At 38.9% G+C, this 22,441-nt stretch overlaps 2 protein-coding genes across 2 annotated transcripts; both read right to left on the bottom strand.

Annotated features, from left to right (window-relative positions):
- Positions 1–1,467: 1,467 nt before the first annotated feature.
- Positions 1,468–11,191, bottom strand: LOC101166137 (proepiregulin). Its single transcript, XM_004072147.5, has 5 exons — positions 10,998–11,191; positions 8,388–8,474; positions 6,572–6,695; positions 6,336–6,482; positions 1,468–2,435 (listed from the first exon to the last, which is right to left on the bottom strand). The coding sequence occupies exons 1-5, from the start codon at positions 11,035–11,037 to the stop codon at positions 2,369–2,371; spliced, it is 465 nt and encodes a 154-aa protein (XP_004072195.1). The 5' UTR covers positions 11,038–11,191; the 3' UTR covers positions 1,468–2,368.
- Positions 11,192–14,693: 3,502 nt separating this feature from the next.
- Positions 14,694–16,124, bottom strand: epgn (epithelial mitogen homolog (mouse)). The gene is made up of 5 exons (XM_004072146.5): positions 15,965–16,124; positions 15,677–15,808; positions 15,456–15,576; positions 15,211–15,360; positions 14,694–15,051 (listed from the first exon to the last, which is right to left on the bottom strand). Exons 1-5 carry the CDS (start codon positions 15,996–15,998, stop codon positions 15,000–15,002), a joined length of 489 nt encoding a protein of 162 aa, XP_004072194.1. The 5' UTR covers positions 15,999–16,124; the 3' UTR covers positions 14,694–14,999.
- Between the last annotated feature and the right edge of the window lie 6,317 nt (positions 16,125–22,441).

Below are 22,441 nucleotides of genomic sequence, written 5' to 3' on the forward strand. Positions count from 1 at the left end.
ATAGTCCAGTGCGACTTATCTGTGTTTTTTTCTACTTTATAATGCATTTTTGGGCAGGTGCGACTTATACTCCGGTGCGACTTATAGTCTGGAAAATACGGTACTTCTGGCTCCAACCAAATGAAGTCTACTTAGTCTCCATTTTATTGTAATGCAGACGCCACCATGTTGAAATCAGACGTCAGTAAGCAGTGATTGGTCTGACTCAACATTTCCATGGTAACCACTCTCACCAATAAGGGGTGAGCTTGTTGGAAGGCCACACCCCTACGACAAAAAAAGCGGGCTTGGGAGAATCTGTCAATCAAATGTTTTAAATGTTCTACGTGAGATCTTCTTATTGAGGCATCTGATTGGCCAGTTTATAACTTCAATAGCTCGCACCACAGAAAAAAAAAGGCATGAAAAAAAAATTGGATTGGCAAGAACACGTCAAAAAAGGTAGCAGAGTGGTAATTATGATTATGTCGTGTTTGGCCAAAATAAAAAAAAACTTTTCCAGGACAAAGTTTCTGCAGAGCGGTAGAAGTTCATCAGAAATTTGCCTTTGAGATGTGGGCGGAACCCTTGGCATGGAGCAACCCCATCCACCCTTGCCATCACCCATAACTGAGAGCTCTCTGTTTACACACTCTCCAATAACCCCAACCAAACATTACCAGTGCAAACAAAAATGGCAAGCAACTTTGGAGCTAACCATCAGTAAAGTTTTGAACCAGATGCCAGCTGGGATGAGGAAGATGAAGATGCACACAGAGTCGTTTTCAAGTAGATGTGTCAGTGAAACAGAACAGGAAGCTTGTGGCCCGCCCAGCATGTTTTATTCGTCACAAAGCTCTTCCTCAAATGGCGATTCTTATATCTCCTCCTGATTCAAAACAATGCAAAGAAATAAATACTCAGAAATGCAACTCTGAGCTTAATTTTCTCTCTCTCTCTCTCTATATATATATATATATGTGTAACAAACCTCAACTGTCATCAGAGGATCTTTAAACCTCACATTCTCTAAGCCCCAGTCCTCAGCAGTAGCTGTGAGGACTTTAAAAATAATGTAATTATGTAACATCACTTTTAGCCCAACATTTTGGGAGTTTAAAATGTTTGTGCTGCAGCTTTCTGTACTTTACCTCATGTTGTGGCATGTTGCTGCCAGCTGAGGGCTTACTGAGAAACACTGGAGGCTTCGTGGAACAACCAGAGAAGTTTTCCTGATTGTGTTGCTTTAAATGTATTTTTCTATGAAAATAGACAGAAAAGCTCCTGGACCAAGTTCTGAGTGTGATGAAATAAACAAAGAAACGTATAAAAAATAATTTGTTTTGACTTCTGTTTTTGTTCATAATCTATTTTTTTGGTTTTTTGACAGCCTGATACGTTCAAATGGAAAAAGTTGGGGGCATATTGTGACTGTGTCAAAACTGAGGAATGCCCGTGAGAAAAAATGAAGAACACACAAACTACAAATGTGTAAGACTTTGTTTAATCCACATTTTCTGTTAAACAGCTTTTCTGCTACGAGGATCATCTGACAGGACTTTCAAATGCAGGAGCTGCACCACAGGAATGTGAATCACACACATCGTGAAATTGAAGGGAGCTGCACATAAAATAAATCCACATGACGTGAAGTTATAAAGCTTTAGAGCAACAGTAAATCAACACTTGAAAATAAGTTACTGAAATGACATTTTTCGACATCACAACAAAGTTAAATAGTAACAATACTTGTGTGTTTTTTTTAATGCTTTAAATCCCAAATGTCAAAAAACCACAATAAATACAACAGGTGAAGCAGAATAAATGTGAAATAAAAAAAAAAGCTTTCAAGTGGAGAATAATTTCTGTTTTCGAATGACTTCGTCTTATCCATGATCTCTAAAAAGACACAAAAGTGAACCAAAAACCATGAGGTGAGAATGAAATTCCAAGTAAATAACTCCCCATTAGCTTTACTTCACACAATCCTCTGCTTCCCACCTGTAACAACGAAACCGTTTATTGTACACAAAGCAGGAATCAGTGCGAGTCACTACAGGGATGGGGGCTCTGTTCTGTGAATTCTCCACCATCACGTGGGCGGTTTCGCTCACACAAAAAGATTTTTGTGCGTCTCACTATTCCTCTTTTCAAACCAGGTGAAAGTTGGCGAAACGTAAGAACAATTACGGCTGGAAAACGATCACCTCCGCCTCTGAAAGCATCTTATTAATCTCTTTGTAACGATCTGCCTGCCCCACAAAGATGAGGAGCACCAGCCCCTCAGTGTAAGCGTGTTGGGAAACATCAAAGAATGCTGAGCTTTTTTTCATTTTGTTCATAAAAACAGTCCTGCTTGGTGCTTTCAGGGGATTGGATGTTTGACACCTTAAACCAGCTGGACTCCTCTGTATCCCTGCCGTTTCTGCTGCCGTGGGAATTTGTTTTTCTTGTACCTGCAAATACGACACAAAAAACCTTTTGTTTTGTGGGCGGAAGGAATAAAAAACACACAAAACGATGTAGTGAAAAACACAACTGCATTAAAATGGAAGCTCCAGGCTGAAGCAATCGCAGTGCGATCGTGTTCCAGCGTGAAGACTGTTTCTGCCGTGCACGTTTTGCAAAAGTTTTGTGGAAATTATCGACGGCGTGATGAAAGCCGTGTTCCAGATTGTTATCAAGTTTTTATTCATTGGCTCGGTCTAAAGCCTGGATATCGGAACAAAGCCTCCTAGAGTCAGTATTTTAGATTTGCCTCATCATTTTCTTTTTTGTTTGTTTTTGCAACTCATGTAGAGATAAACTAAGAAATCAACTACAGTTATCTATGTCACCTTTCATTTTTTCTGATGTATTAATGTTTTAAGAAAGCTTAAGTTTTACTCCCAATAATAAAATTACACATTTGAGTTTACTGCAGTTTTTCAAATTCTTGAAAGGGATTTACTTTATTTTTTTTGCAGTTATTTAACTCACAAATTTAATTAGTTTGCATGTAACATACTAAAAACTAGAATTTTGGAAGGATAGCAACCATAAAATAATATCCTTTGGCAAGTTTGTTGCTACAGTTGATTAAAAACGCAATCAGAATTTGTCAAGAATCTTTCCCAGATAAAAATAATGCATACTTAAATTTAAAAGACTTGAATAAAATGTAGAACTTGGCAGCATAAAGCTGTCACAAGCCTCCACAGTCTGATGACTGAGGGATGTGAAGAAGTTTTTCGACCTGGTGACCTCAATGATCTGATAAACTGCATGTGCTCAACAGACCAAAGCTCAGTTCTGGACGGGAGGATCCAAAAGTTGTTCCTAAAAACAAAAGACCCTTAACTGCTTTAGTGCCCTAAAGTCTCTGGTTGTGTCCAAATTCCTTCCCTACTCACTACTTGGTGCGCTTTATGGGGCCTTTAACATTTTGTCGGGGTGTCTGAATCTTCAATTTGAATATCCAGCGCCCTGCATATTTCCCAAAAGTCTCTAGGAAAAACTAGTGTGCATCGATGCCCACTAGTTTGGCAAATATGGACTACAATGCATTGCGTTTAAATGATTTGATGAAAAAAAAGTATTTACATTTGGGGTTTTTTAAATCACACCACATTTTCCGTGGATTCATAAACAATCTCAGTAAAAGTTCTTTTTTTTTTTTAGTTTTTGACTTGAGGGACATCATATTTTGGTATTTAATTAAAAAAAAAAGAACAGTTTTTTTCTTGTTGGTGCTGAAATAGATCTTTGTACCGTGAATCTAAAGATGCACCTTTTAAAATCTTTACAGATCTAGACTGCACACTGTCAGATGGATTTACTCAGATTTACCATTTGAAAGATTAAGGATCACCCAAATTTATGGGAGTGTGAGTCTAAACGCATTAAACTCTAGTGTCAGTTTAAAGGGTTAACCATCTCTACTCCATTTCTGCGCTTCATTTTGAGGCTTCTCCACATCTGTTGTTCACACAGCTGTTTTCTGACAGCATTTCCTGTCTACCACTTTGTTTCTGGGAGATGCTGCAAACACACATCTACAGGTGGAATACCAATCTGCTTTCATCCCAATTTGGATCAAAAATGAGGACGATATCGGATTTTAATTTGCCAAATAGCCTTTGACCTCCACAGGGGGTTAAATCTGTCAATAACACCCCCCTGCACCTTTCTTTAAATACGTCCTACAGTTTCATAATAGCAGGAAAAAAGGAGGAAAACTTCTGCCATTAAGTGACTTTCTATTATACGTTGTAGTAGTGTTGAATTTTTGTACATCAAATCAAACTTTATTTATAAATCGCTTTTCATGCAACAGTAACGCAAACTGCTTTGTATACCTAAATCGATTCTTAAATGAAATGATAAAATACACAGAATGTCTGACAACCCCCATCCACCCATTCAGCAAATTCATTTGGGATTAAATCTAAAATGAATAAAAAAAATTATATTTTTGGGATCTGTCCATGCCAGCGACCTACCTAGTTATGTCCACAGAGGACGTCACCGTGGGAAAGCCCCCGATCAAAGCAAGCAGCCAGAACCGGGAGGTCCCACTGCAATGACCGTGTTTTAGGAGTAGGGTTGGTCACTGTGTGGGGGATTAGCAGGATCTTTCACAGGAGCATCCTGGTCACCAGGGGGAGCAGTGGACCTGAGGTTGATGCTCACTGAACCCAACACATTCACATCCAACTCAAGCTAATTAAGTTCTAATACAATCTAAAGAATTCTTGTAGAATAGACGGACAGAATGTTTTTTTTGGTAATAATTTTGTAACTTTTAGTGAACAAATATTGACCTTTTGACCACTCCCTGATGCTTTTCTGCATCCAGCTGCAGACACACCACTGCAGCTCACATTACACTCCTGATAAACCAATGAGAATCCGACGTTGCATTTGCAACAGGGTTCGAGCTATTGTCAACTGATCCCCAGGGGGGGGATGTCCTGAAGGGCGCAGTTAGCAACTTGAGAGAAAAAAAAAGAGACATTTGTATCATTTGAGGCAACTCCATGTCTGTTCCTAAAGGCCGTGTCACACAGTCTCTTCATACTTTTGAAACGGATGAAAATTGGTTATACGTGAATTTTTGTGGAAAAATTGAGAAAAGTTGTGGTCTTTACATGACATTTTTACATATCTATCATGAATGAACCACGTTAAAACCACAGAAGAACTAAGAATAAACCACATAAAGAACACGTAAATCAAAGTAAAAGCCAAATGTGGCACAAAATTAGTGCCAATAATGTCATTTGAACGTGATATGTGTGCTGTAAACAGGATCTTAAAGTTAGACATCGTTGGTACATGTGTACAAAAGTCTATTAGGCATACTTGGAATGGTTGTAGAAAGCCCAAAATTTGCGTATGCGTCTAGCAAAATTCACAAACAATTGGGTAAGATTTACATAATAATTGCATATAAACTACGTAAAATACAAGTAAACTGCACTATTCTACACCGGCCAAAAAATGTTACCGAATTCACGTAAAGACCCGTCGGCCGAAACCCTCAAAAGGATATCTGCGCACGAATGACCAACGCAAGAAACACTTCTGAATGACGTATACCACGGATCATAAAAGACGGAAATTTTATACATGGAAACCTCGAAATGTATGTAGTGGCTGTGTGACACGACCTTGAAGAGAGACATCGTTTTTTTCCAGCGTGGCAATGGGAAAGTTACTCTCTGTATAACCTAAACTTTAGTGTTCAATTGGAAAATTGATTAAAGGCTGTTAATGTTTTAACTTATTTCTTTATTAGAGCTCAATCTTCTTGCAAATAAAAGAGCAAGGCGCGACAGAATGAAAGCTAAATCTAGAAAAATATCTAAATCTGAACTTTCCACTTGGGAAAAAAACATTAGACCAACTCCCTAACCATGCGTAGAAGTTGTATCTGATCAGCCAAAGCCCAATAATTCCAAACAAAATGACATTTGCTGTTTACATTTTAGAAATAAATAAACTTCTGATAAGTATTTGAACAATTTAGCATGAATGTGAACCTCCAAATGAGCCTGTGCTATTCACACAGCAGTAAAGTGTGCAATATCTTGCATTACTTTGGGAAAAAATGAATGCATCTTTTTTTTCCAAGTGGTTTAGGTCTTACTTTGTGTTTTTTCTCAGTCTGTTGTCAGAACTTGTTTTTCAATTAAAACTGACTTCCATAATATTTAATTAGCATTTTTTAAATGAAGAAATTGGAAAGAAATTACAGATGTGTTTGTGCTGATGTAAATAAATGAAAACATTTATCATTGGAGTTGTCAATCTCTCATTCTTGTAGCATGATATGCATTTTATTTTACACGGGTCTTTGCAGATGAACGTCTTACCACTTAAAGAAGAAGTATGCTGCTCCAGCCAGACCTATGACCAGCAGACCCACGCAGAAAACAATCAAAATGATTTCCCCCTCTGCCATTTTTCCTTGGACCATCTCCGGCATGTCACACCTGGGGCCATTGAAGCCAATGTCACACCTGCAGCATGAATAGAAGAGCTGTGTTTGGTTACACATGACAAAAGAGCGACGCACACACAGACGTCCGCGCACGGGACTTGCACTTACTGGCAGTGGTGCTCGTTCAAGTCCACCAGCAGCATGCACTTGCCGTTGTTCAGGCAGAACTGGTCAAAGGTGCTGTCGCAGTTGACGGTCGACCTCGTCACACGGGGGCGCCCTCCGACTTTCCCTGAAACAGCAGCCAGTCAAACTCACTGTTCTGAAGGCTTCCTGTAGGTCTGATGGTGAAACCCCAGATCTCTGCCACAGCAGCTGTGTTTGCACTGCAGCGTGTTGTTTTTGCAGACATGAAAGCGTCTCTGTTTGTCTGGTTTGTTACCAAGAACCACAGAGAAGTTCAATCTGTTACCAGTGCCAGGTGTCATGGACGTACCGTGATTGTTTAAATAAGAGAAATAAAAATAAAAAAAGCTGAATTGGACAAAACTAAAAACACAAAACTTCTACATTTTTTTTTTAAATTCTGTAAGCAAAAATGGGAAGAATATCTATAATGACCAAGTAAGAAGTTTAGTCGTGTTTATGAATATATAAGTATTTGGTTGCAGTGGGTTTGCAGGAACCTCCAATAGATTTTAGGACATTAATGAGTATAAAATAAGTATTAAAATGCAAAACCATTAATTAATGAAGCTAATGAACATTTAAGGTTCTCATTTTAGGCTTCCTTAATACAGAATAAATTCTATATTCATCACATTTCTTATGATTTAAATAGGAAAAAACACAATTTTCATCAGAGTGGGTTTTTAAAGGACCTATAGCATCATTTTGAGCCTTTAAGTGTATTTAAATATTAATTCCTCACAAAAAAACGCCCCAATGCAGTATTTTGATCCAGGCACACTTTTCTGAGCATTCCTCTAAAACCCTGCTCTCTGAGCACCAGCCCCTCCCAAATCACGACGTAGATAAGTGAGGATCCGCCCCTTCCAGGAAGAGTCTGCGCTGCCAGCACCGCCTCCCAGACTAACACACACACCCATTTTCTCCATGGAGCTAGCGGTGATCGGCTAAACGCTTTCTTTGTATATGCACAATATGCGCATCCATCTTTGCAAAAGTTCAGATGTTGTTTGTTTTTGTGGGTGAAACACAGGCACGCTGCCGAGACCGACTCTAGGATGACGTGATGAAATGGGCGACACCCACAAGGAGCGAACAAGGGTGCCTCAGAGATCGAGTCGTCTTACGTCTGGGTAGGAAAATAACTCAAAACAACTCATTTTTCAAAAAAAAGTCGTTTTTTAGTGTCCCAAATGTAATATATGATCATATGGATATAGTTTACTCTGAAGGGCTTAAGAATAACATAAATCACAAAACTCCTTAACTTTGTTACAACCAGATGTTATGTTTTCAAAAGTCAAAGTTTTCCTTTTCTAAAATTCTTCTTTCCATCCTTTTCTCCATCACCGCCATTACAAGGGGATTTCAGGTAAAAGTGAGAGATGAGAAACGACAATACCTACTCGCTACAATATATATTAGCAGTAAAATTGGACATAAAGTTAAGATATGTTCTAATCAGATTTTTTTTTTTGGTGTGTAGAAGTTTGTCTGAAAGTTACAGCCACTCCTTTCTGGTTTTCTTTTGAAATGTTGGTGAAACGTGTGACACCAGTGCCTTCTCTAGTTTTTTTTTTTTACAAATCTATTTGTAAAAGACAGAAGAGAAACTTCATCCAAGTTTTGCTGAAAACTGATTAATGTGGTTTCCTAGAAAAAGAGTCTTATCGACCACTCAGATGACATAACTCTACCCCAGCAGGAAGTGACGAAAGAGCACAGAGGATTCTTTTAAAGCTCCTCTCAGTGTAGATCTGCCATCAGAAATAACATGCATGGTTCGGGTTCCTACCTTCAGATAAGGAGGAGTTGTCCCCAGTTTGCACGCTGATGGAGACATTTTTGCTGTGGCCATGGGGTAAAATCAACATCATGCCTCCTGAAAGACAACGGTTTTAGAGTTAGAACAGGAAACGTCAATTTTTCTGAGAATTTCGAGTCAATATAAGGCAGAAAACCACAGCAAATGTTGTTGTTTATTTTAATTAAAATATGAAGGCGATGTAAAGTAAACAAATCTGTGAAGACTCATTTTTACAGGATGGTTCCATGGCCTTCTAACTACCAGCAATGCAAATATATTCTCCATAGAGGTCATTTCTATACCTGAATATCTGCAAACCACTGCATGCTAGTAAACTCCTTTTTGTTTCTATAGAGGACACGTGGGGCTTTTCGATGATACCAAAAGTGAAGGGGGGAAGTGAAGGGGGGAGGCCCTGGGAATTGTAGTCTTTCGTAGCAATTGACTAGACATTTTTATTTCTTTTGGTAGTCAAGAAGTTCTCAGAAAAATGTTTTAAAAGGACTTAATTCTTTAAAAACAAGTCCAGAAGATGTTTGGTTTTTTTGGTACTTTTTTCTGCTATTCATTTAAGTTAAGTCTCTTTATTTAGAAAATATCATCAACTTTATTGAAAGTAAACTGATCCATGAATATTTTAAAAATTCACGCGTTTTAAAACAATTTTTGCAATAACGGTGACTGTTAAGCCAAATAGTCTGAATTATGTTTCTAGATGAGGTAGATAAGACCACACAGGAAAATCATGTAAAAAAATCCAGCATGAAAGAATAATAACTGGGGGGCAGAGCGACGTAGGAGCTGTACAGATCAGCTCTGCCAGCGCCAGGATGTGACGTGGATTGACTGGCCTGTAGCGGCCTGCAGCGTTTGGGGACGCCCACATTCCTGGAGACAGAGCAGCAAATCACAGAAACTTTAAACCACGATGAGTTATGAATCTGTTAATGCTCACTGAGATGAAGAGGCTTTTCCGTATTACTGATCATTCATTCAGACGCATTAAAGTCCCACTTCCATCATCTTTTGATCTATTTGGAAAGTGTTCCAAGTCGTCTTTAATTACAATTACGCTGTTTTTAGCCAAAATAAAAAAATTAAAAACGTGTCATTTTCGGTGACATAGTTTCTGCAGAGCAGCAAGAGTTCATGAAAATGGCGACCAATTTGAGAGCTATCTCGCTGTACGGTTTTGAGCCAGACTCGGACGAGGAAAACCTAGATATACACGGATCTAGTTGTCTACAAATGGATGCAACAGAATGAAGCAGAGCAAGTAGCCTGAGGCCAGCCAGCGTATTTTCTACGTAACAAATACAATCTTTTTGAAACAGCATTTTTTCATCTGCTCCTGATTCACAACAACTTGAAGAAATACTCAGAAATGCTGTTTTTAAACTTAATCTTCTTTCTATATGTCCTCCATCATCAGAGAAATGCCACAAGAACGTGTAAAAAAACCCACCAAAAACACAATTATCATCGAAAGAATCGTTAACTAGAACAAAGAAAGTCACCAATTGTTTTTAGCGGTTGTGCTTTTAAAAGTCAACACTTTCTTTTTTTATTTTTTTATGTTTGCATCCTCTTTCCATTGATTGTGACCTCAGCATCCTTTTCTTGTTACCAAACTCCATGACTTCTGTTACAAAAGCTTTCAGGTAAAGGTACGGCATGGAAGCGACAAGAAATACTCACTAAAATGTGTTTTAGCAGTAAAAGAAGGACATAAAGTTAAGATATTTTCTAACCAATGTTAAAATCAAGTGGCAGAATCTGTAAGCAGCAACAGCTAAAACATCAGAAATCGCTGAAAACATTATAACTTGTTTGTTGAATTGATTTTTATAAAGATGGAATTTTCGTTATACCTCATACCTCCCTATTGTTTGATTCTTTAAAAATGTTGGATAGACAAAAATAGTTCATGCTAAAAGGTAAAAAAAAGTATCTTGCAGCAGAATTTAATTTATTGAAACACAATCCTTGGGAGAAAAAGCAAATAAGGAAGAATAAAACACATTTTAAACTGGAAATTTGAGATGCTTCACTTCTAGAATAACCCTTTTATATTTATAAAGTGAATGTCATATTTACACATTCAAGTTTGACTTTTCTTTGAATAGTTAGGCAATAAGAACTTTTATAATCCCAACACTGTTTACAAAATCAAAGAAAACCATTTTGCTTCCAAATATTTCATCACATTTTGTTTAGATAGCAGCTTTTGCTGACTTTGGTATCAAGTTGTTGCCTCCAAAATTTTCCATTTTACATCAACAAAGGTGAGAGAAACCTGAAAGAAAATGTGATTTTCTATTCAGTGGCGGCATGAAAGAGGCCCCAGCCTTCAGAGATGGAGCCAGTCTGTGAATCAGAGAGAAGGGAAAGAAAGGATCCTCTGCAGCTCTTGTATAAACGCAGAGAAAAGACGTTTGTAAATGGGATTGTTCTCATTGTATCAGCCTGATCCGGAGCTTTGGTGGACACACCTCTCTGCTCACCGCCGACAAACCCAGCCTCAACGCAACTGTTCCCAAAAACGAAATACATTCATCAAATCAATCAAATACGACTTTAGAAAAGAGTCAACTTTACCGATCAGAGAGAGCAGCACTGAGAGTTTGTAGTTCCCCATGTCCGCTCGCGGGCGCGCGCGCTGAGTCCTCGTGGGATGAAATGCGCCTCCGACCTGTCCAAACGACGTGGAGCAGAATGAGGAGGCGACGCGTCTGCAGCGAGACGCCACCTGGAAACCAGTGGGATCGGTGCGCGCTGGGTGTGGTGGCGCTCCGAAGGCTTACAGCAGACTTCTTTCTGCGTGGACTCTGCAATGGCTGGAGGACTTCAAGTCTGAATGTGCTTTTGATTTAAACTCTAAATAACTTCTAAACATCACAAAGTGCTTTTTCTTTCTTATATGATGCATAATTATTCTGCGCTTTTCCATCCTCAATTTGTTGAAAATACATTATTTGCACAGAAAAAGCTTTTATTTTGAAAGTGCACAGGGAAATTATATCGAGAGGAAATTGTTCCATAATCCAAAATCAATTTATTGTCAGAAAAGAAAGACATTGAATGCAGTAGCAAACATCTGCCTTGGGGGAATGTTTATTTTTTGCTTCACACATTTACAAACTGTGGAGCTCTGGACACAACATAAAAAAGTTCCTTCAAAATACTAATTTGTGGCCACAAAATTAGAAAATGGGCATTTTATTAGCAAGTTGTGGGCCAAAATTAGTATTTTGTGGGCACAAATGACTATTTTGCGGCCACAGATTAGTAGCAGGAAGTGAAGCTAGCCTATTAAAACACTAATTTGTGGCTAAAGCTAAAAATTAAAGGTGCCATATAAGGAGTGAAAATTAGTAGAAGAAATTGAAGACACTAAAATGATCATGCATGTGCATAACAATGCAAAATATACATGCACAAACTAGCATTTTGTGAGCTCAAATGAGTATTTTGTGTGCACAAGTTAGCATTTTGTCTGCACAAATTAGGACCAGTAATTGAAGATACTAAAATACTAATTTGTGTGAACAAAATACTCTTTTGTGGCCTCAAAATATGAATTTAAGGTAGCAATGTGTTCAGTTTATTTCAATCTAAATGTCATTTGCAGGGCTGCGTGGCAAAGAGAAACCAGCTGCTTATCCCAAACTTTTCTGATTTCTGGCAGTTTTGATGATCACCAACAAAGCAAATAATCCTGCAAAATATGTAGTTACTGGGGGGAAACTGATCTGAATAGACACTGCATCCCACTACACAGCAGATGTTTTGTATCTGTGCATACCCATCAAAAGCCTGCATGTGCTCTCATGTCTGGGATTCATCCTTCCGGCTCTCATTTCCAATCTGATTTTGTGTTCTCACAGTGGTCCCATTAGTTTTTGTGGACTTCAAGGGACCATAAGAGCCTGATTTTATGAGTTTGTCCTTAAACGTTGCTCTTAAGCTGTAAAATTGGATATTTTTTCACAGAAAAAAAGCTAATTTATGGTGATACATCAACAGTTAATGTTTGAATTTGTGCCCAGTGTTACATATTTTCTTTTAATGGTGATCAAAGATAACATTTCTTTCATTTTTGCTGAGACAAACCCAAGGCTGAACAGGATTTAGCAAGTCCGAGGTTAAGATAGTTTCAACAGTTTTCAGAGGCTCAAACTGAGGGGAAAAATAGGATTTGGATCAGTAAAGTTTCCCAACACCATAAAATAAAAAGTGTTAATTCTTTTCTTAGAGGAGGTTTTTTCAGCAGTATCTTTTACAATATCTAAATCAACTCTGCAATGGAGAAAGAACATCCAAATTGACAGAGCTCATCTTTTGATGGTGCTCCCCAAGGCGGTCATGTTTGTTTGTGTTGCTCTCGAATGCCGTATTTTTGTTCATTTTTGCTTGCATTGTGTACTTATTGCAATGCACAGATGCCATGTAGGGTTTGCATACACCAGTTGCTCCTTTCTTTATAAATATCCTGTAAATATTTTTCTCTATTTTCTCTTTTTTTTTAAGTAAACCTTAAACGTTTTTTGACATTCAGAATCAACTGCAAAGTAAGAATTTCCTTTTATAGGGAAACCTGTTTCCTCACTGTGCATATGGCAATAATCCATTTAAATGTAGAACCTTATATTTTCAAATTAATAACCTGTTTTCTGTCCTTTATTTGCTCCCTTTTACGAATTTGTCTTGATAAAGTCTCACAAAATTTTGGTTTATTCCCTTCCAGAACAAACCTGGTCTTAATCAATTACCAAGTCTCCCAGTTTGGGGATGACACGGAAAATCCTCCTCTGTAATTTGACATTAAAGACTCAATCTGATCAAATTTGGTGTTTTTAAGATGATTTTGTAGCATTTTTTTCATGTAGAGGATATATTATGAAGATGAAGCTCAGAATATCTCTTCTGAGTATTTCTTTATTGAAATCATTGAGAATCAGGAGCAGACAAAGAAAATTGCTGTTTGAAAAAGCTCTTATGACATAGAAAATACATAAGCTCCCTGCCCTCAGCAACGGGAGGGGAAGGGGGGCGGGTAGTTTCACACCAACAGAGGTGACATTTTAATGAACTCCTGCTGCTCTTCAGAGACTATGTCCTAGAAAAACGACAGAGGTTTTTGATTTTGGCCAAAAGCAGCGTAATCATAGCTAAAAAACCTCTGGGAATGCTGAAATTAGATCAAAAGTTGTTAAGAGTGGGACTTTAATACATCGCTAAAGCTCCATCAAAACTATTTGGTTGTACCAGGATGAACAGGAATAAACCGGATGATACTAAACCCAAACAACTTTTTGATTGGTTAAACATCTTAACTTTAACTCCTTATATGCACCTTTAGCTTTTCCACAGTCACAATTCCAGAGCAATGATCACACAGGAAATAACAATAAAAAGCTTTCAGCGTTTCCCATCGTTCAAATGATTAACTTTACAGTATTCACACAATAGGTTTAAAACAATCTATTGATATTGAGTTTCGTGTAATCTTTATTTACAAAGTCAATATCAAATAAATCCCCCCAAAATATTTTACTTTAGAATCTTTTGTCAACATTTTAAACCAAAGAAATAATTTTTGATGCAAGTTTATGGTTAAATTTTTTATTTTTGCATCCCTTTCAAAATAAAATTGGTTTCAAATGAACAAAACAAAAAAAAATCAATATTTAATCCAGTCAAATTATGAATTAAAATCAAATATGTTCAGTAATCTGGCAGTAATATTCTATAGATTATGGTGAGAAAATAAATGCAGCACTTTTCAAAGTTTGTTTTTTCTTAGTTTGCCTTGTAGTTTACAGAGTATTTGATTTAAGTAATAATTATAGAAACATTTAAATGTTATGGAACAGTCTTTTTTTTGTCAAAAAATATTTAAAATTCAAATATTTTCCCACTTCTCTATTCCTAAGGCTTACCAAGAGTTGAACAGTGGCTCTATATGTTTCAACACGTTTAAGGCTTTTTACATACCTTACATAGCTGTGCAACAAAAGACTCCCTGCACCGTGTTTACGCGCTTTCACAAAGAAACACTCCTAAATCCTGATGCACATGCTCAGTTTCAGTGAGACCATCAACTGGTCCCCTTCAGATCTGCAGCTTTGAACAGTTTCTCGTCTCAACAGGTGAGAAGGTGTTGTTTAGTCAGAGAATGATGGGCTTAATAGAATTTGTCTGTGGATTAATAGACCCTGTCTAATAAGTAAAAATTAAACATGTTTCCAGAAGTTCTTAAAGATTGTCTAAGAACACACTGAACACAGAAAGTCACACAAAATGTTTAATAAAATCGTACAAAATATTTAAATACATATAAAAACACAATAAATAAATATATTATTAATAGTTGGGTTTTTTTTTACCTAAAAAAGTTAATTTAATTCCCAGCATTTTTTTTCCGAAAATAAAAAGACAACAGGTGGAACAGAACATAGTCTGCCATTTCTCAGATTTTTTTACTTTGACTTTTTAAAACATAAAGTCAATATAAATACTATTTTCTCAAAGGGAGTCCTTTTGAGTTTTCCGGGAGGATTGTGCGCTGATGACGATGCTGAAGTGGAGCGTTGGGGGTCAAATCAAAGACTCTGGTGCAGATTTTAGAAGTAATCCTGATTTTGCACAACTGCAAACATAAAAAAAAACACAATTAAATGGAGTTATTAGCTTACAGCTGGTTCATCATTTGGACTAAAACCCTTGTTATGCATTGAAATGACACAATATAATACAAATCCAATGCAGAACATTTAACAATCAGCACCAAAAGTCCGTTCTTGCTCACCTCTTACGGACACAGCAGTAGATGATAATCATCAGGATGAAGATGATCATGGTGACCCCACAAACGATGGCAATCACTTTTTCAACCTCGTGCCCAGAGTGACTCTCCATGGGGTACAGGCAGCGGGGTCCTGTGAATGACGGTTTGCAGCTGCAGACAAGACAAATCTGTGAGTGCATTCCAAAGGCAGACAAGAACCGACACGTGCAGCAGAGGGACAACTTCTCAATCCACGCTTGTCTTACATGCATGCCGGCTTGTGGTTGTCCTGGGGGTAGATGCACTGACCCCCGTTTCCACAGAACCCCTCATCCTTACTGTCGCACAGTCTGTGTGAGCTGTGGACCTCAAGTGCCACGGTGCTGCCTGCACAGACGCACAACTCGATCAGCAAAAAGGCTTCATGCAAATAACTACAATTATCTAGAGAAGGTTAAATCAAAGCTGTCCAAAGTGAGTGACTTACTGTTATCTAGATGTGTATTCAGGGTTGAGTTCACAACAGGCGGGGTTGTATTGATCTGAGGGTCTTCGCTCAGCATCGCACATTGTCCCGATGTGATGACGAGAAGCAAACTCATCCCTGCTGAGATGAGAACTGGAAAACAGAAAAAGATACAAAAATGTGTTAATTTCGTTGCAAAAAAACTAGACGATCTACAGGTGATCCTTTCAAAAACTTTAAATTGCAGTGATACTTCATGACTTCCACCAGAAGGAACCATCGATGCCACAGGACAAAGCAGAAACTCACCTAATTCCACGGTTTTCCTTCTTTGCGTCAACATTTTGTTTTCTGATGCTTCCGTTCAGGACGTTTTCCTGCTCACGCTTCCGAGGAGCTTTATATTGTCGTCCAAACAATGCAGCCGTTCCAGCCAATCATCGACCCGAACGTCTTCCTGAACAAAAAACAACCCCATCATCTTCTCTTTTCATAAGCAGAAGAGCTCTACTGGCTGGAGCCAGTAGAGAGGTGGAGGTGTGTTCACATCTGAAAGGCGGCTTCTTCAGAATAGCCCACGCAGGCTGAAGGTTGAGTTCCAAGTATGCATTCTTGGCATGCACAGGTTGCTTAACCCATAGGTGTTGTGAAAGTATAACTTCCTCTGAGTTGATACAATTTTTTTCTCTCTCCTAGACTTTCTTTGGCTGTTTAACAAACACATAAAAACATAAACTTATATAAAGTGAAGCCACTTGAAATGGGTTAATAAACAATATGTTGGCAGCCTTACATGAAAAAACACTACGTCTTATTTAGGGATAAGCTAAAAAAAACAGTCTATTGTCGTGAACATTTGCTGTCTTTTTTTTTCTTTTCAGGGTCCAAATGCCATAAAAACTTGAGAAACCTTTGAGAAATCTTCCAATCGGATAGATTAGAATAAAGAACCACATTCACTAAGTTCACAGAAAATGCTGTCTTTGTCACTTGAGACGGAGGAAAAATCCCTCCTCAATTGTAGCACCAGTAGAAGCTTTATCATTCCACTTCATTTCACGTCTAGTGTTTTCATTCCTCTTTGTTGTGGAAAACAGAAAAACGTCTCTTTCCATAACAGAGGGAATCAATGAGCGGCGTTAAAGGAGGAGCAACGGAAGTTTGTAAAACTGGATTCAGGGACAGTTGAGTGTTTCCTCAGGCTGTCTGTGACTTTGACCTAAATGTTTCCGGGTGTTGTTCTGTCAATGGATGTTCATAATTAGACAAGTTTCTGCATTTTTGTGCACGGCAGTAGTTTGATCTTATTCCAAATAAGCTCACAAATTTACTGAAACAATGCCATGGAAATACAATTTTTTGTCAGGGTTGGTGCTTTTTAAAAAAAAAAAGTTTTCTTCCTAAAATACTAGCTCACCCGTCCAAATGATCAGAATCAGGTTTCCTGGCCACAGGTGCATAAAATGAAGCACTCAGGCATGCAGACTGTTACAACCATTTGAGAAAGAATCGGCCGCTCTCAGGATCTCAGTGAATTCCAGTGTGGAACTGTCACAGGATGCCACCTGTGTAACAAGCTCCTAAATATCCCACAGTCAACTGTCAGCTCCATCAGAACAAAATGGAAGAGTTCAGGAACAACAGGAACTGAGCCACATGTGGTAGACCACATGAACTAATGGAGAAGGGTCAGTGGAGGCTGAAGTGTAAAGAGGTCACCGACTTTTTGCAGTCAGTTGCTACAGAACTCCAAACTTCATGTGACCTTCAGATTAGCCCAAGTCCAGGACGCAGAGAGCTTCATGGAATGGGTTTCCATGGCTGAGCAGCTGCATCCAAGCCACACATCAAAGGCAATCAAAAGGTGTCGGATGCAGTGGTGTAAAGCACCCCAACAATGGGCTCTAGAGCATTGGAGATACGCTGTCTGGAGTGATGAATCTCACTTTTCCATCTGGCAATCTAATGGATGAGTCTGGAATTGGAGGTTTCCAGGAGAACGGTACATTTCAGGCTGCATTGTGCAGAGTGTGAAATTTGGTGGAGGAAGAATCATGGTGTGGGCTTGTTTTTCAGGACTTGGAACTTGGCCTCTTAGTTCCAGTGAAAGGAACTCTGAACGCTTCAGGATACCAAAGCATTTTGGACAGTTCCATGCTCCCAGCCTTGTGGGAACAGTTTGGAGCCTCTTCCTCCTCCAACATGACTGTGCACCAGTGCACAAAGCAAGGTCCATGAAGACATGGATAACAGTCTGGTATGGAGGAACTTGACTGGCCTGCACAGAGTCCAGACCTGAACCCGGTAGAACACCTTTAAGATGAATTAGAGTGGAGACTGAGAGCCAGGCTTTCAGTCTGTGACCTCACCAATGCGCTTTTGGAAGAATGGTCAAAAATTCCTTAAACACACTCCTCAACATTGTGGACAGCCTTACCAGAAGAGTTGAAGCTGCAAGAGCTGCAAAAGGTGGACCAACATCATATTGAACTCTATGGGTTAGGAATGGGATGACACTTCAAGTCATATGTGAGACAAGGCAGGTGAGCCAATACTTTTGGTAATATGGCGTTTTAAGGAAATTAGGCTTAAAATGAACCACAACTCAGAGTTGAATTTCTAATAAACCACTGCCCCTCTGCAAAAACCATGTCCTAGAAAACAACAGTTTTAAAAAAAAAATCAGCTATAAAGAGCATAATCATATTTAAAGACCACTGGGAACACTTTTATGACAGATCAAAAAAATTGGAGAAGGAGCTTTAAAACACAATTTTAAATATCATGTACATAAGAGGCAAGGTGTGGATAAAAACAATTCAAACTATTATTCCCCCCCACCACAGTTAACGACTAAACCCTTTGTGTTCTGCTTATTTATTGACACTTGCAGAAGATTTCTCTCTAGGTTTGTTAAAAAAAAAAAGAAAAAATTCCAGCACTCTTGGGGTTCATTTAGACACAACCTAGAAAAACGAAAACATTCTGCATAGTTTCTTTGAAAATGAATTTGTCATTTTTTTCCCCCCATTCAAGCCCTCCAAACATGCAGTTTTTCTTCTGCATATCATACATCTCATCATGCTAGCCAAGGCCTGTGCAGTCTGGCATCTGACACCCCAGTATTCCTGGGAATTGTTTTGCCAGTTTCCTGCAGTCAACCTGGAGACAGACATCAGTTTGCAACTAAAGTTCCTTCCCCTGACATCACAGCTGCCACCTTTTACTCTGATGTGAGTTAAGACAAACTTTTAGATGATCACTTTTCACATATCAGGTCCTGGTGCTATAGAATGGTTATGCTAATGCATTTTATTTAAAACGCCTTTCATGAAACCCAAGGACACTTTACAAATGAAAGGTTAAAATAAACATTAAAAGCACGATAAATATAAAAAGACAAAAAATCAAAAGTGAATCAGGATGGGAAGGCAGAAATAAACAAATGAGTTGTCAGTTTAGATTTGAAAGTTGGTAGAGAGTCTATGTTACGGAGATCAGGAGAGAGAGAATTCCAGAGTTTGGGTGGAGGAACAGAGAGCTGAACAGAGGAGGAGGACCGAAGTGAACAAGAGGGGGTTTTGATTTGGATGAGGTCGGAGAGATAAGGAGGGGCCAGGTTATGGAGGGCCTTAAAGGTGAACAGGAGGAGTTTGAATTGGATTATGGAGGTTATGGGAAGCCAGTGCAGCTGGTGGAGAACTGGGGTGATATAACTGAAGGAGGGGTTCTGGAGATGATGCGGGCAGCTGAGTTCTGGACCACTTGGAGCTTATTGAGGGTTTTTTGAGGGAGACCAAAGTGGAGGGAATTGCAGTAATCTAAAACGGGAAGTGACCAGACTGTGAACCAGGATAGATGGAGAGGGGACAGTGAGGGAGGGGCGTAGACGATTAATGTTACATAGATGGAAATGGGCAGACAGAGCAATATTATTGATGTGGGACTGAAAAGATAAGAAGCTATCTAGGATGACACCCAGGCTCTTCACCTAAAGGGAGACAGAAGACGAGTCGATGGAAAGAGTAACACTTGTGGCTTTGAACAGACGAGAAGTAGCTCGATATTATCACTATTGAGTTTGAGAAGGTTTAAGGTGAACCAGTTTTATTTACTTCCTAGAAAAAACATTTTTTTCATCTGTTATTGCCAAATCGGTCTAGCGGTGTTGTTGGAAAACGTGTTTACTGCTGTTGACCTCTAAGACACGATTATTCTAACAACATTTTAAATGCAATAGTCCTGTCTGTCACTGCACACAAACGCACAAAAACATCATTTATAAATGTTTAAATTAAACTAAAGGATTAGATAAAGCAAAACGAGGAAATCCTGACAAGACTTGTGTACCAAAAAGAGGACATGCAAAAAAAAATGAAAATGAAGATGTGAAAAGGCTGAGGAATTCTTTAGAATGTGTTTTACTTAGCAGAAACCAGGCGTGAAACTGCAAGAATGTTACAAAAATGCAGATGAGAGACTGAAATGCCACTGAACCAAAGCAACTCACAAAAGTCCTTCAAGTTGTTTCAGATTCCGACCTTAAGCTTCCAGAGATTTTAAGCATTTGAAGAATTTAACTTGACTGTTGATGGGAGGACGTGGACTCATTCTTTACAAAATATTTTGATTGATCAGAAATAAGCACCTTTAACGCACAGGAAGAAGAGAATGTTCCAGAAATGTTTATTTAGCAGTGATTTTCTGATGTTACAGTAGGTGTGAACTGGGTGTGAATAGTCTGGAAACCAAAATGACCTTTTCATATCTGTCTATTTTTTCACCAGATGACTGAGCTTCAACTGTGTGCGTATTTAGTAGGAGGGGATTAAAGATGTTTGACTTTATTCATAAAAACCTTCATTTTAAGTCAGCCTGTGAAATAAAATAGCTAAAAATAATAATTCACAGGAATAACTCAGTGAAATGTATAAGTTAAATATAAGGAACTAGTACAAAGCTGTGTTATTTAAGAATTGAATTTCAATTGTTTGTTGGAGGAATTGTGTTTTGTTGTGTGTGCACGTGCTGTGGTTTATTTTAAGCCTGGACTTTTTAAAGAGCCACTCAGATGAAAGTGGTTGGTGACTTTGGTGTTTTCAACATGTTTTTGTGGAATTTTTCTGCTGGTGGAGAACATACTTTAGGAAAATTGAGCCTAGAATTGCATTTCTGAGTGTTTCTTTATTAAAATTGTGGTGAATCAGAAGTAGATGAAAAAAGGCCGTTAGAAAATGCTTCTAGGTGTGACGGGGAGTCGACAACGACAAGCCATTAGCTCCCTGCTCCAATCTATTCTGATACATCCACTTGTGGACAAATAGATCCATGGAGGTCTCCGAGGGGACATTTGGCTCCAAACTGTATGGCTGGATGAATCCAATGCTATAGGAGATATGCAGATTGGTTAGACTGCCACCATAAGGGATGACGTGATGGTTTTCTCTGTGAATTGTGAAAACAAATACAGTACAGACCAAATGTTTGGACACACCTACTCATTCAAAGAGTTTTCTTTATTTTCATGACTATGAAAATTGTACATTCACACTGAAGGCATCAAGACTGAATTAACACATGTGACATTAAATACATGAAAAAAAAGTGTGAAACAACTGGAAATATTTCATATTGTAGGTTCTTCATAGTAGCCACCTTTTGCTTTGATTACTGCTTTGCAGACTCTTGGGATTCTCTTGATGAGCTTCAAGAAGTAGTCACCTGAAATGTTTTTTCACTTCACAGGTGTGTCCTGTCAGGTTTAATAAGTGTGATTTCTTGCCTTATAAATGGGGTTGGGACCATCAGTTGTGTTGTGCAGAAGTCAGGTGGACACACAGCTGATAGTCCTACTGAATAGACTGTTAGGATTTGTATTATGGCAAGAAGAAAGCAGCTAAGTACAGAAAAACGAGTGGCCATCATTACTTTAAAAAATGAAGGTCAGTGAGTCTGAAAAATTGGGAAAACTTTGAAAGTGTCCCCAAGTGAAGTCACAAAAACCATCAAGTGCTACAAAGAAACTGGCTCACATGCAGACCGCCCCAGGAAAGGAAGACCAAGAGTCACCTGCTGTGGAGGATAAGTTCCTCCGAGTCACCAGCCTCAGAAATGGCAGGTTAACAGCAGCTCAGAGTAGAGAGCAGGTCAATGGCACACAGAGTTCTAGCAGCAGACACATCTCTACAACTGTCAAAAGAAGACTGTGTGAATCAGGCCTTCATGGTAGGAAATCTACTAGGAAACCACTGCTAAAGAAAGGCAAAAATCAGAAGAGACTTGTTTGGGCTAAAGAACACAAGGAATGGACATCAGACCAGTGGAAGTCTGTGCTTTGGTCTGATAAGTCCAAATTTGAGATTTTTGGCTCCAACCACCGTGTCTTTGTGCCACGCAGAAAGGTGAACAGATGGACTCTACATGCCTGGTTCCCACCGTGAAGCATGGAGGAGGAGGTGTGATGGTGTGGGGGTGCTTTGCTGGTGACACTGCTGGGGATTTATTCAAAATTGAAGGCATACTGAACCAGCATGGCTACCACAGCATCTAGCAGCGATATGCTATTCCATCCGGTTTGCGTTTAGCTGGACCATCATTTATTTTTCAACAGGACAATGACCCCAAACACACCTCCAGACTGTGTAAGGGCTATTTGACCAAGAAGGAGAGTGATGGGGGGGCTGAGCCAGATGACCTGGCCTCCACAGTCACCGGACCTGAACCCAATGGAGATGGTTTGGGGTGAGCTGGACCGCAGAGTGAATGCAAAAGGGCCAACAAGTGCTA

Source organism: Oryzias latipes, chromosome 9, assembly GCF_053564925.1.
Source record: "Oryzias latipes strain Hd-rR chromosome 9, Olatipes_Hd-rR_3.1".
Taxonomy (NCBI): Eukaryota; Metazoa; Chordata; class Actinopteri; order Beloniformes; family Adrianichthyidae; genus Oryzias; species Oryzias latipes.